This window comes from Meles meles, chromosome 4 (genome assembly GCF_922984935.1).
Source record: "Meles meles chromosome 4, mMelMel3.1 paternal haplotype, whole genome shotgun sequence".
In the NCBI taxonomy this organism is placed as follows: domain Eukaryota; kingdom Metazoa; phylum Chordata; class Mammalia; order Carnivora; family Mustelidae; genus Meles; species Meles meles.
In genome coordinates this window covers 85708436-85721726 of record NC_060069.1, presented here as the reverse complement: position 1 = coordinate 85721726, position 13291 = coordinate 85708436, and the positions used below count along the sequence as shown (strand labels likewise).

Here is a 13291-nt window from a genome sequence, read left to right as displayed (position 1 = left end):
AACAGTGTAGGAGGGTTCCCCTTTCCCCGCATCCTTGCCAGCATCTGTCATTTCCTGACTTGTTAATTTTAGCCATTCTGACTGGTGTGAGGTGATATCTCATTGGGTTTTGATTTGTATTTCCCTGATGCCGAGTGACGTGGAGCACTTTTTCATGTGTCTGTTGGCCATCTGGATGTCTTCTTTGCAGAAATGTCTGTTCATGTCCTCTGCCCATTTCTTGATTGGATTATTTGTTCTTTGGGTGTTGAGTTTGCTAAGCTCTTTAAAGATTTTGGATACCAGCCCTTTATCTAATATGTTGTTTGCAAATATGTTCTCCCATTCTGTCAGTTGTCTTTTGGTTTTGTTAACTGTTTCCTTTGCTGTGCAAAAGCTTTTGATCTTGATGAAGTCCCAATAGTTCATTTTTGCCCTTGCTTCCCTTGCCTTTGCCGTTGTTCCTAGGAAGATGTTGCTGTGGCTGAGGTCGAAGAGGTTGCTGCCTGTGTTCTCCTCAAAGATTTTGATGGATTCCTTTCTCACATTGAGGTCCTTCATCCATTTTGAGTCTGTTTTCCTGTGTGGTGTAAGAAGTGGTCCAATTTCATTTTTCTGCATGTGGCTGTCCAATTTTCCCAGCCGCATTTATTGAAAAGGCTGTCTTTCTTCCATTGGACATTTTTTCCTGCTTTATCTAAGATTAGTTGACATAGAGTTGAGGGTCTATTTCTGGGCTCTCTATTCTGTTCCATTGATCTATGTGTCTGCTTTTGTGCCAGTACCATGCTGTCTTGATGATGACAAGTCATAGAGCTTGAAGTCCGGAATTATGATGTCACCAACTTTGGCTTTGTTTTTCAATATTCCTTTGGCTATTCGAGGTCTTTTTTGGTTCTATATAAATTTGAGGATTATTTGTTCCATTTCTTTGAAAAAAATGGATGGGATTTTGATAGGAACTGCATTAAATGTGTAGATTGCTTTAGGTAGCATAGACATTTTCACAATATTTATTCTTCCAATCCAGAAGCATGGAACATTTTTCCATTTCTTTGTGTCTTCCTCATTTCTTTCATGAGTACTTTATAGTTTTCTGCATATAGATTCTTAGCCTCTTTGGTTAGGTTTATTCCTAGGTATCTTATAGTTTTGGATGCAATTGTAAATGGGATAGACTCCTTAATTTCTCTTTCTTCTGTCTTGTTGTTGGTGTACAGAAATGCAACTGATTTCTGTGCATTGATTTTATATCCTGACACTTTACTGAATTCCTCTACAAGTTCTAGCAGTTCTGGAGTGGAGTCTGTTGGTTTTTCCACATATAGTATCATATCATCTGCACAGAGTGATAGTTTGACTTCTTCATTGCCAATTTGGATGCCTTTAATTTCCTTTTGTTGTCTGATTGCTGAGGCTAGGACTTCTAGTACTATGTTGAATAGCAGTGGTGATAATGGACATCCCTGCCGTGTTCCTGACCTTAATGGAAAGCTTTCAGTTTTTCTCCATTGAGAATATTTGCGGTGGGTTTTTCATAGATGGCTTTGATAATATTGAGGTGTGTGTCCTCTCTCCCTACACTTTGAAGAGTATTGATCAGGAAGGGATGCTGTACTTTGTCAAATGCTTTTTCAGCATCTATTGAGAGTATCATATGGTTCTTGTTCTTTCTTTTATTAATGTGTTGTATCACATTGATTGATTTGCGGTTGTTGAACCAACCTTGCAGCCCTGGAATAAATCCCACTTGGTCATGGTGAATAATCCTTTTAATGTACTGTTGAATCCTATTGGCTAGTATTTTGGTGAGAATTTTTGCATCTGTGTTCATCAGGGATATTGGTCTGTAGTTCTCTGTTTTGGTAGGATCCTTGTCTGGTTTTGGGATCAAGGTGATGTTGGCCTCATAAAATGAGTTTGGAAGCTTTCCTTCCATTTCTATTTTTTTGGAACAGTTTCAGGAGAATAGGACTTAGTTCTTCTTTAAATGTTTGGTAGAATTCCCCTGGGAAGCTGTCTGGCCCTGGGCTTTTGTTTGGTTGGAGATTTTTGAGGACTGTGTCAATCTCCTTACTGGTTATGGGCCTGTTCATGTTTTCTATTTCTTCCTGGTTCAGTTGTGGTAGTTTATATGTCTCTAGGAATGCATCCATTTCTTCCAGATTGTCAAATTTGGTGGCATAGAGTTGCTCATAGTATGTTCTTATAATTGCCTCTGTTTCTTTGGTGTTAGTTATGATCTCTCCTCTTTCATTCATGATTTTATTTATTTGGGTCCTTTCTCTTTTCTTTTTGATAAGTCTGGCCAGGGGGTTATCAATTTTATTAATTCTTTCAACGAACCAGCTCCTTGTTTTGTTGATTTTTTTCTATTGTTTTTTTGGTTTCTATTTCATTGATTTCTGCTCTGATCTTTATGATTTCTCTTCTCCTGCTGCGTTTAGGGTTTCTTTCTTGTTCTTTCTCCAGCTCGTTTAGGTGTAGGGTTAGGTTGTGTACTTGAGACTCTTCTTGTTTCTTGAGAAAGGCTTGTACCGCTATATATTTTCCACTCAGGACTGCCTTTGCTGTGTCTCACAGATTTTGAACCGTTGTGTTTTCATTATCATTTGTTTCCATGAATTTTTTCAATTCTTTAATTTCCTGGTTGAATCGTTCATTCTTTAGAAGGATGCTGTTTAGTCTCCATGTATTTGGGTTCTTTCCAAATTTCCTCTTGTGATTGAGTTCTAGCTTCAGAGCATTGTGGTCTGAAAATATGCAGGGAATGATCCCAATCCTTTGATACTGGTTGAGACCTGATTTAGGACCCAGGATGTGATCTATTCTGGAGAATGTTCCATGTGCACTAGAGAAGAATGTGTATTCTGTTGCTTTGGGATGAAATGTTCTGAATATATCTGTGATGTCCATCTGGTCCAGCGTGTCATTTAAGGCCTTTATTTCCTTGTTGATCTTTTGCTTGTATGATCTGTCCATTTCAGTGAGGGGAGTGTTAAAGTCTCCTTTTATTATTGTATTATTATTGATGTGTTTCTTTGATTTTGTTATTAATTGGTTTAAATAATTGGCTGCTCCCACGTTAGGGGCATAGATATTTAAAATTATTAGATCTTCTTGTTGGACAGACCCTTTGAGTAGGATATAGTGTCCTTCCTCATCTCTTATTATAGTCTTTGGCTTAAAATCTAATTGATCTGATATACGGATTGCCACCGTATATCTGTCTTCTGATGCCCATTAGCATGGTAAATTGTTTTCCACCCCTTCACTTTAAATCTGGCGGTGTCTTCGTGTCTAAAATGAGTTTCTTGTAGGCAACAAATAGATGGGTTTTGTTTTTTTATCCATTCTGATACCCTGTGTCTTTTGATTGGAGCATTTAGCCAATTAACATTCAGGGTAACTATTGAGAGATATGAATTTAGTGCCATTGTATTGCCTGTAAGGTGACTGTTACTGTATATTGTCTCTGTTCCTTTCTGATCTACTACTTTTAGGCTCTCTCTTTGCTTAGAGGACCCCTTTCAATATTTCCTGTAGAACTGGTTTGGTGTTTGCAAATTCTTTCAGTTTTTGTTTGTTCTAGAAGCTTTTTATCTCTCCTTCTATTTTCCATGATAGCCTAGCTGGATAGAGTATTCTTGGCTGCATGTTCCCCTCTCTGTTTCTTCTTCTTTTGGAATCACAATTATTCTAATGTTGTTTCGTCTTATGGTGTCACTTATTTCTCGAATTCTCCCCTCATGGTCCAGTAGCTGTTTGTCCCTCTTTTGCTCAGCTTCTTTATTCTCTGTCATTTGGTCTTCTATATCACTGATTATTTCTTCTGCCTCATTTATCCTAGCAGTGAGAGCCTCCATTTTTTATTGCACCTCATTAATAGTTTTTTTGATTTCCACTTGGTTAGATTTTTGTTCTTTAATTTCTCCAGAAAGGGCTTTTATATCTCCAGAGAGGGTTTCTCTAATATCTTCCATGCCTTTTTTGAACCCGGCTAGAACCTTGAGAATCGTCATTCTGAAGTTTAGATCTTACATATTACCAATGACTGTTTTGATTTGGTCCCTAGCCTTCGGTACTGCCTCTTGTTCTTTTTTTGTGGTGAATTTTTCTGCCTTGTCATTTTGTCCAGATAAGAGTATAGGAAGGAGCAAGTAAAATACTAAAAGTGTGGCAAGGACCCCAGAAAAACGTGCTTTAACGAAATCAGAAGAGACCCCAAATCGTGGGGGGGGGGGGAGAAAGGGGATAAAAAGAGGTTCAGAAAAAAAAGATAAAATTAAAAAAAGAAAACAAAAAATATAAAAAAGAAAGAAAAAAATATATATTAGATAAACTAGTTAAAAAAACGTTAAAAAAGAAAAGGGTAAAAGTTTAAAAAAATTTAGCAGAAGAAGTAAAAAAATTAAAAAAAAATTAAATTAACCGCAAGACTAAAGAATCATGAGGAGAAAGCCATGAGTTCCCTGCTTTGCTTTCTCCTCCTCTGGAATTCCGCTGCTGTCCTTGGTATTGAACCTGCTTTCCTTGGTAGGTGAAATTCATCCTGGCTGGATTTTTTGTTGATTTTCTGGGGGAGGGGCCTGTTGTAGTGACTCTCAAGTGTCTTTGCCCAAAGCGGAATTGCACCGCCCTTACCGTGGGGTGGACTAAGTAATCCGCTTGGGTTCGCTTTCGGGAGCTTTTGTTCCCTGAATGCTTTCGGTAGAGTTCTGGAGGACGGGAATGAAAATGGCGGCCTCCTAGTCTCCGGCCCAGAGGAGCCAAGAGCCCTGGGCCCCACTCCTCAGTGTGCCCCCAGAGAACAGCGCCCAATCACTCCCATATCCCTGGCCTCCATCCGCGCTCAGAGCTCACCCAGCCTGCCACCTCTTCAAAGTAACCCCAAGCTGAGAACTCACTCCTCGGCTCTGCCTCTGTAGCCGGCTTCCCCGGTCTTATAACTGCGAGCTCTGCGACACTCCAGCACCCCTGATCCTTCTGTGATCCTGCGGGACCTGGGACCACGCTGACCCCGTGTGGGCTTCACCCCGGTTTAGCCTCTGGAGCAATGTCTCTCAGTGGAACAGACTTTTAAAAGCCCTGATTTTGTGCTCCGTTGTTGTGCCGCTTGCCGGGAGGCGGCCCCTCCCCCCGCGGTCTATCTTCCCGTCGTTTTGGATTCACTTCTCCGCCAGTCCTACCTTTCAGAAAGTGGTTGATTTTCTGTTTCTAGAATTGCTGTTCTCCTTCTCTTCGATCTCCCGTTGGATTTGTAGGTGTTCGCAATGTTTACATAAGCTATCTAGCTGATCTCCTGCTACCTGATGTAGTCTCAGCCTGCTACTTCTCTGCCATCTTGACTCATCCCTCCTAGGGTGTTTTTTTTTTTTTTTTTTAGATTTTATTTATGTGTTTGAGAGAAAGAGAGAAAGCACAAGTAGGAGGACGGGCAGGTGGAGAGGGAGAAGCAGACTCCCCACTGCAGGGAACTAGATACGGGACTTGATCCCAGGACACTGGGCTCATCACCTGAGTCAAAGGCAGAGACCTAACCGACTGAGACACCCAGGTGCCCCGTCTACCTTGATTTTTAAAAAAAACCAAATGCTATTTAAAATACTTACTTTATTAGTATATATTACAGCAAGGGGAAAAAAGTATATGCACATGACTTAAAAAATGTTTGCGAAGAACATTTGGAAGATGGTCTGGATATCTTTTAGCCAGTTAATAGCAGAAAAATAATTTAGTTTTGATAACTTACAAGCTAGTAACCATATCCCATATCTGCATACTTTAAATTCAAATGCTTTTTCACAAACAATGTGACATAAATTTTCATTTTATGTGTAATTTTTCCACTCATAATTATAAATCTTAGATTTTCTTTTTTTCAAGTCCAGTTGCTTTCTAAGAACACTGCTTCTCCTGCCCCTAGATATATGTATGTACACACTATGTATGTATGTGTGTGCCTTTGTCGTAGTCAACGTATTTTTCCCTATTCCATTGAACAAGGGAAGTTGCTGGCAACACTTACCAATATCCAGCTTCCTTCAATCGAGTCCTCCCACAAATATTTTAACACTAGAGTTCCAGGCTCATGTAGTGGCTTAATAAGTCTTCAGATGAAACATATTTAAAATATATCTTATTTTATTCTCAGAATGCTACCAGAAAAATTACTTTTTTGTTCCTGCAAAGAAGAGAATTTATATCAACTTTCCTTTGAGATGCCATGAGATAAATCAGTAGGGGATTTCTTAAGTGATTTTCTCGGTCTGCTTATCTTCAAATCAGAAAACACTTGACTTTTTCACTACAAACAGGTCCCTAGTTCTTTATAAAACTGCTTGCTTTTAAGTTGATCTTTATGACCCTGTTGAAAGAATCACATAACTTAATCCTTGTATTTAGAGAAGGAAGATGCTCCAGTGAATTGTCTTGATAGCTTCCTATTTTCTTTATGCTATTCTAATTTCTACATCAACTGACCCAGGCTAGTGATTTAAATCTTCTGTTTCGATGGAATAAAATGGAGTAACGCACGTATTACTTTTTTCTCTGATGTTATAAAAAAGCAGGGAAATGTGTATTTTCTTTTTATTATTATACTAAATTGGATTGTAATGCCTAGAGATGATACTTATTAGTATGGACATTGTTTGTTTTTTTATATATTTTATTTATTTAGACAGAGAGAGATCACAAGTAGGCAGAGAGGCGGGCAGAGAGAGAGGAAGGGAAGCAGGCTTCCTGCTGAGCAGGGAACCTGATGTGGGACTTAATCCCAGGACCCTGGGATCTTGACCTGAGCTGACAGCAGAGGCTTTAACCCACTGAGCCACCTAGGCGCCCCACAGCATTGACATGTTTCTTATTTAGTTTTATGTAACTGAAGATTTTAATATGTGTACATGGATTTTATTTGAAAGGAGGTGGGAATTCACAAAGTGTCTGTGCTTTCATGCATTGTATTTCCTCTTTTGGTTCTGGAAGTTTCTGAGTCATGCTGAGCTTTTAATGGGATGTGCAGTTTCTTACATAATATTTCTCTAAATGGCTGGCATAGAAAGAAATAAATAATAGGATCTAGGCATACGTTTGCAGCCGACAGTAGTAGAGTGAATTCTTTTACATAGAGCAAAATTTCTTTTGACTGGCAGCTGTAATGAGCTTCTGTTTGGCTCTGTGTGTAGGGGATTCTGGCAATGTGGTAAGGTACAAAACAGACAAAAAACACGAACATGATGCTGAATATATTGCGGCTAGATTTCTTCCTGACTGAAATGGAATTCGTTCTGGACTTAAGGTGGGACTTGAAGATTTTCTTTGTGATGGCAGTATAGAAAATGATCAACAGAAAAAACACAATCCAGAAGATACCCACAAAGATGTAGTTTGATGCTTTGTGCCACTTAAGTCCCAGTTCATTTTTAAGTTCCACACATTTTATATGCGTCACCTTCCTGCTAATAGCATTCTGGTTGGTCAGGATAATGTTGGGGACAGCCAGAAGGAGCATGAGCATCCAGACCACCACTGACAGGAGTTTGCTGTAATTTACTGAATGGATGAAAGAAGTCAAAAGAGGCTTTACAATTTTATAGTATCTGTCAAAACTGATGAGCCCGAAGAACACGATGCTTACATACATGTTGACATAGAAGAGCACAGCAGACCCCCTGCACACAAACACATTGATCTGCCATGGCCCGAGTCCTGAATCAGCAAGAATCTTGAAGGGGAAGGTTAGGCTCATCAGAAAGTCGGCAACGACAATGTTCTTGAGATAAATGATGAAACTCTTGGAGCTCGCCACGTAGAAGAATATCCATCCAGAAACACCATTGAGCAGGGTCCCCACGATGAAGACCACAAAGTACAGCACAGGAATGATCTGCTGAGTGATGAGGATATTCCGGGAGCAGGACTCCTCTGGAGACTGTGTGGTGGTGGAATTGATCATTGTGTAACTTTTGGAGGTGAGGCCTGGGAAGCAATATCAGGCAGTCACTCAAAGGGCACTTACAGCATCTAATAAATCATTTGTTGAATAATCGAACAAAGACAAGTGGATATACTTATCACGTTTTTGAAATTAAGTGTTTGCTCCATATTAGACACCCACTCACCCACTCCTCTCTGCCTCCCTCCCTTCCTTCATCTCTTCCTTCTCTTGAAAAGGGAAGAATAGAGTAGACATATGACAGGAAAGAGAAATGGGAGAAGCAGGACAGTCTGAGAACTGTAGGTAATGGTATAAACGTTTTCCTGAAATGGTAACAGGTCCTTTTAAGACTCCCAAGTTCTAGAAAGTACTCCTTTATTTATTTACTTATTTATTATTTTTTGTATATTTTATTTATTTATTAGAGCAAGAGATAGAGAGCACAAGCAGGAGGGGGAGGTGCAGAGGAAGAGGGAGGGAGCCCGATGCAGGACTCCATCCCAGGACCCTGAGGTCATGATCTGAGCTGAAGGCAGATAGGCAGATGTTTAACTGACTGAGCTACCCAGGTGCCCCAGAAGTACTCATTTAAATATAGTCTCAAAAAGTAACAAAACTAAGAAAAATTTAATCCAGAGGTCTGTTTAATATATTAAGTTTAAGGGCTATTGACAGACCTTAACTTTTTAAAAACCTTACTTACATACATTTTGAACATAGGATAGTGTCCTATAAACGTATACATCCAGGGGCTCCTGGTGGGTCAGTGGGTTACAGCCTCTGCCTTCAGCTTCGATCGTGATCCCATGGTCCTGGGATCAAGCCCCGTATCAGGCTCAGCGGGGAGCCTGCCTCCCCACCTCTCTCTGCCTGCCTCCTGCCTACTTGTGATCTCTATCTGTCAAATAAATAAATAAATAAAATCTTTTAAAAAAATATATACATCCAAATGTAGCTGGTATTGTGAGTATGGGATTATGAGTATCTTCTAAAATGGAGTTTTTCTGTGTTATTTTTTTCATTGAAAAACTGATTTGTGTTATTCTTATAAAGTAGAAAATGAATACGGATGATAAATGTACCTTAAAAATTCCAGAAAATTGTGAAATATTCTCGATTTGCTCTAACACAGTAGCCACTAACCATTTGTGGTTATAGAGCACATAATGTGGCCCGTCCAGATTGAGATGTGATGTAATTGTAAAATGCCCACTGAACTTCACATATTTAGTATTCCCCCCCGAAAAGTAAAATATCTGAGTATTTTGCTGTTTTAAAAAAGATTTTATTCATGTAATTTTACTTTTTTAAGAATATGGCTACTAGAAAATTTAAAGTTGCATATGTAATTTGCATCGTATTTTTATTGGCCAACACTGTCCTAAGTATTAACCCCAAACCATCTTTTGTTAGGGAATCATGTATATTCTTCTCTGGTGTCAGACATACTGTTTTAGAGCCCAAGAAAGATTAGAACTTCTTTGAAAGATTATTTGATTCATCAAAGCAAATGTTCAACGTCCATCTTTTATGTAATGTCCACATCTTGCTTAAAACCCTCCAGTGGTCATTCTTGGGCCTCAGGATAAAGTCCTAACTCTTGAATGCCAACCTGCTAATGTCCCTTCTTGGTCTGATCCCTGCTTCTTGCATCCTCAGCAATGAGTTCCTGAACCCATCTACCTCTTTGTAGGTTCCATGATTTCTCTCACTTTGGACCTCTACACAAACTTTCATTCATTGGAAACTCTTTTTGCTACCTTCTTGGCCCATTAACTCCTCTTCATTCTTGAGGTTCAGGTTGGATGTCATTTCCTTTAGAAAACGTGACTCTCCTATCTTTTAGTTGGTTGGGTGTGAGGTCCTTTTATAAGTGTTCTCCTGGTTCTGTGCCTTTCTCTTTGTCTCAAAGCTCATTTCCCCTTCCATTTTTTTTTTCCTTCTGTGGTAAGCCCTTTCCTAGAGAGATCATGTCATTTTTAACCATTGTATTTCTAGCATTATATTTAGGACATTAGATAGTTAAAATATTTGTGTAATAAAGAACAGGCTATCTGGGAATTCAAGACATGAATCCTTGCTCTTAAGAAATTTATAGGTAGCCAGGGGTCATGGGAAAGAATGATTGTAGAGGTTAATGGTTCCTTTGAGATCAGAGAACGTATCTTGTTTATCTTTGCATTCCTGGTGCGAAGCACAGTGTTTTATACACAGTGAGTGAGTGACTATGTTAGTAAAATGAGGGACGTGTGAGAAAGTTAAGTTTGGAAATGTGGGTATGAAATTCAATCACAGTCCAAATAAAACAATCATATGTGTGAACTTGGTGTGCTATTTCTTTTTTCGTTTTTTTTTTTTTTTTTTTTTTTTTTTTTTTTTTTTTGAGAGAGAGATCACAAGTAGGCAGAGAAGCAGGCAGAGAGAGAGAGAGAGGGAAGCAGGCTCCCTGCTGAGCAGAGAGCCCGATGTGGGACTCGATCCCAGGACCCTGAGATCATGACCTGAGCTGAAGGCAGCGGCTTAACCCACTGAGCCACCCAGGCGCCCTGGTGTGCTATTTCTTACACAAGAATACATTGGTTCTGTGTACTCTTCTTCATGCATGCCATACGGCAAAAGTGGAAATATTTCTAGCCATTTGATTTTGCCATTCCTTGCACTTCCTTTGGAAGGAAATCTTACTTCTTGCACACTTGGCTGTGATCATAATAGTTTGTAGTCATTTGCTTCTCCGTAGGTTTTCTGTAACCTTTTCCAAATTTGTGAATGTAAGCGAAGGGCTACACTTTCTGTATTTAAATGTCTACTATGGCAAAGAGTGTATCTACTAAATAATTGGTCTTCTCTGCTGATGGCCTGATGTTATGGGCCCAGAACTGTGTTCTCAGAATCTTGAAAGTTTTGAGAATCTGAGCACAGATGCTCTTGTGATGTGCATTATTGCCTCCTAGCTCCCCTCCTCTCTTTGAAGTTGATGGAGGGGCATGACTGATCCAGGTGAACTTCTAGAGCAGAAGAGCCTTCTGAAATGGAGTGAATACTGAAGGCTTGGTTGGGCTTTTCCCCTCAAACTCCTTCTTGCTGTTTTGGCCTGTTTTGAAGCAATCACCGGTAAGAGTAGCTGTTTTAGGATAGAAAGGTTTGATACATGCTGATTGGGGAAAAGAGCAGGGCAACACTGTTGCTTGTGTTGTTATTTGGTTAGGCACAGCAGAGACAAAGGGACACTCCACGTGAGGAATGAGCTGAAAGTAAGCCCAAGACAATTCTGGTAGTAATTTTTAAACTGTTAGATATTTCTTTTCTTGAGCATCGGTGTTTGTGGTAGGGTATTGTGTCCTCTAATTCATGTTTTACTGTACTTGGTCTTAGTGTCTCAGAGTGTGGGAGCCTTTTATACAGTGATTAAATTGAGAGATGTGTGAAAACAAAGTTATCTTGAGGCATCTACAGGAAGTGAGTACAATTATATATTGAGACCAAAAGGTAGGAATATGTGTTGGATGGAAAGCTGGACAAGATCGTGACAGAGACCTGTCTATGTCACTTGGAGCTTGTAACATCTGCCCCGTCTCTCCTTATCTTTAATGTAGAGATGACTCAGTGTCCTAATGAAGGGTCCTAACTGAAATTTCAAATGATTTCATAAGTGGAGGAGATAGTTACATATACCATAGTATACTGGTTTTATACACTGGTACAAAAATAAGAACCAAGTGAATCAGAAAGAAAAAAAAGACTGTCTTCATGTGATCCAACTGCCCTTCCTTTTCTGTTCCTGGCTCTTGGTTGGTTCACTCTTTCTAAGCAGCTTGTCCCATCCCGTTAAAGATGAGAGACAGGCAAAGGAAGAAAAACAAAGCGGGACAGGATCTGGTGAGGAAGTTTGTGGAAGTCCAGCCAGTCCTGCCCATGTAGTTACTTTGGAGTTCATCTCAAATTTCTGTAGTGAAAGCTTTAGAAAAGTAAACAATGCTTCCTAAATTCTTGAGACTGCATTGAAGAAAGATTTCTGTATGTGGCAGAACTTTTTAAAAAGGAACACTTAAGAGTATGTCTTTTTTTTTTTTTGATTTTTAAAACTTTATTGATTTTAAAACAAAATCCAGTTTGAACCACAAAATTCAGTTTGAACCACAAGTGGGAATACAATGTCTTCAAGATACTTCTAAAGCTATTACTCTACATAATGATAAGAGTATGTCTTTAACTTCTCCTAGGAGGAGGACTTCCTTGTCCCACAAATCCAGGTAAAGGACAATGAAATGGAATGAAATATTTTAGTTTCTTCCCGTCACGTGGGTCTTTGGTAACATAATTAAAGAACGTGGCAGAATGCGATTTATGAGACCAAAAGATAGCTATTAAAGTCTCAAAGGAGCCCATGAATTGCTTTCTCTCAATCTTTCTGCACAGCTAGAACTGTGGCTTAGTGCCACAGATTTATTCTAATTTAAAGTGAGTGCCCTTATTCCTTAACATGATATAAGGTCTGAGGATTGTGGCACTTTAAGTATTTCAAAGTGTAGAGAAATACATATAACCTCTGGGTGCTTTCTTTAGTAGGCAGAATTTAGTCAATAGGCCATTGGTCACTCCAGAAGCATTCACCTTAATAAAAACATGCTTCGTCAGCCTGAGGCTCATTACTCACCTTTTGTGTAACTATACACACTGACCTCTCTCTTTCTTACCTATGGACCATCTTCTTCCACCATTCTTAGTGTCATAATTCTACTTTCTCTGGAGAAGAAATTTCATAAAATTAATAAAGCTCTTGGTAATATAGACAGTGTTTTCAGTTACCTTAATTTTTTTCTTTTTTTGATAGAAGTTTTTGTTTCAATGACACAATTTAGTCCAGTGTGGGCTTGTCATCTTGAAGTGGCCATAGTGTTTCTTCACTAATGACCCTATATGGTAGGAGAAAAATGAAAAATTAAGTGAATACCAGAATGTTTTCATTACATAAGGATATGTGGTAGCAATGTATTTTTAGAATTTAGGTTGTATAATTATGAAATATAGCATGTACCTTTGTTGTTTTACTGTACTGGTCTTGGTTATGAATGTTGATGATTATTGATTTGGTATGAACTCTCTCTTTTTTTTTTTTTAAGATTCTATTTATTTGAGCAAGTGAGAGTACGAGCTGCGGGGAGGGGCAGTGGGAGAGGGAAAAGCAGGCTCTCTGCTGAGCATGGAGCCTAATGTGGGGCTCTATTCCAGGACTCTGGGATCATGACCTGAGCCGAAGGCAGATGCTTAACCCACTGAGCCACCCAGGTGCCCCTGGTATGAGGTCTTGAGGGAACCTTACACTCTTCAGAGTGTTGGATGTGAAGTTGTTCATAGTTACTGGTTTATCTTTTT

The 13291-nt window shown here is 39.2% G+C and overlaps 2 protein-coding genes across 7 annotated transcripts in view; one reads left to right on the top strand and one right to left on the bottom strand.

Annotated features, from left to right (window-relative positions):
- MED12L (mediator complex subunit 12L) overlaps positions 1–13291 on the top strand; it is a 324770-nt gene that overhangs the window by 122092 nt on the left and 189387 nt on the right. The gene's annotated exons all lie outside the window — the stretch shown is intronic.
- P2RY14 (purinergic receptor P2Y14) overlaps positions 5626–13291 on the bottom strand; it is a 53472-nt gene continuing 45806 nt past the window's right edge. For all 3 annotated transcript variants that reach the window (XM_046002174.1, XM_046002176.1, XM_046002177.1), the window contains 2 exons: positions 12725–12831; positions 5626–7959 (listed from right to left, as the gene is read on the bottom strand). In XM_046002174.1, the coding sequence (XP_045858130.1) occupies positions 6914–7936 (1023 nt within the window). In that variant the 5' untranslated portion in view covers positions 7937–7959; positions 12725–12831 and the 3' untranslated portion in view covers positions 5626–6913. The remainder of the gene's footprint in view (positions 7960–12724; positions 12832–13291) is intronic.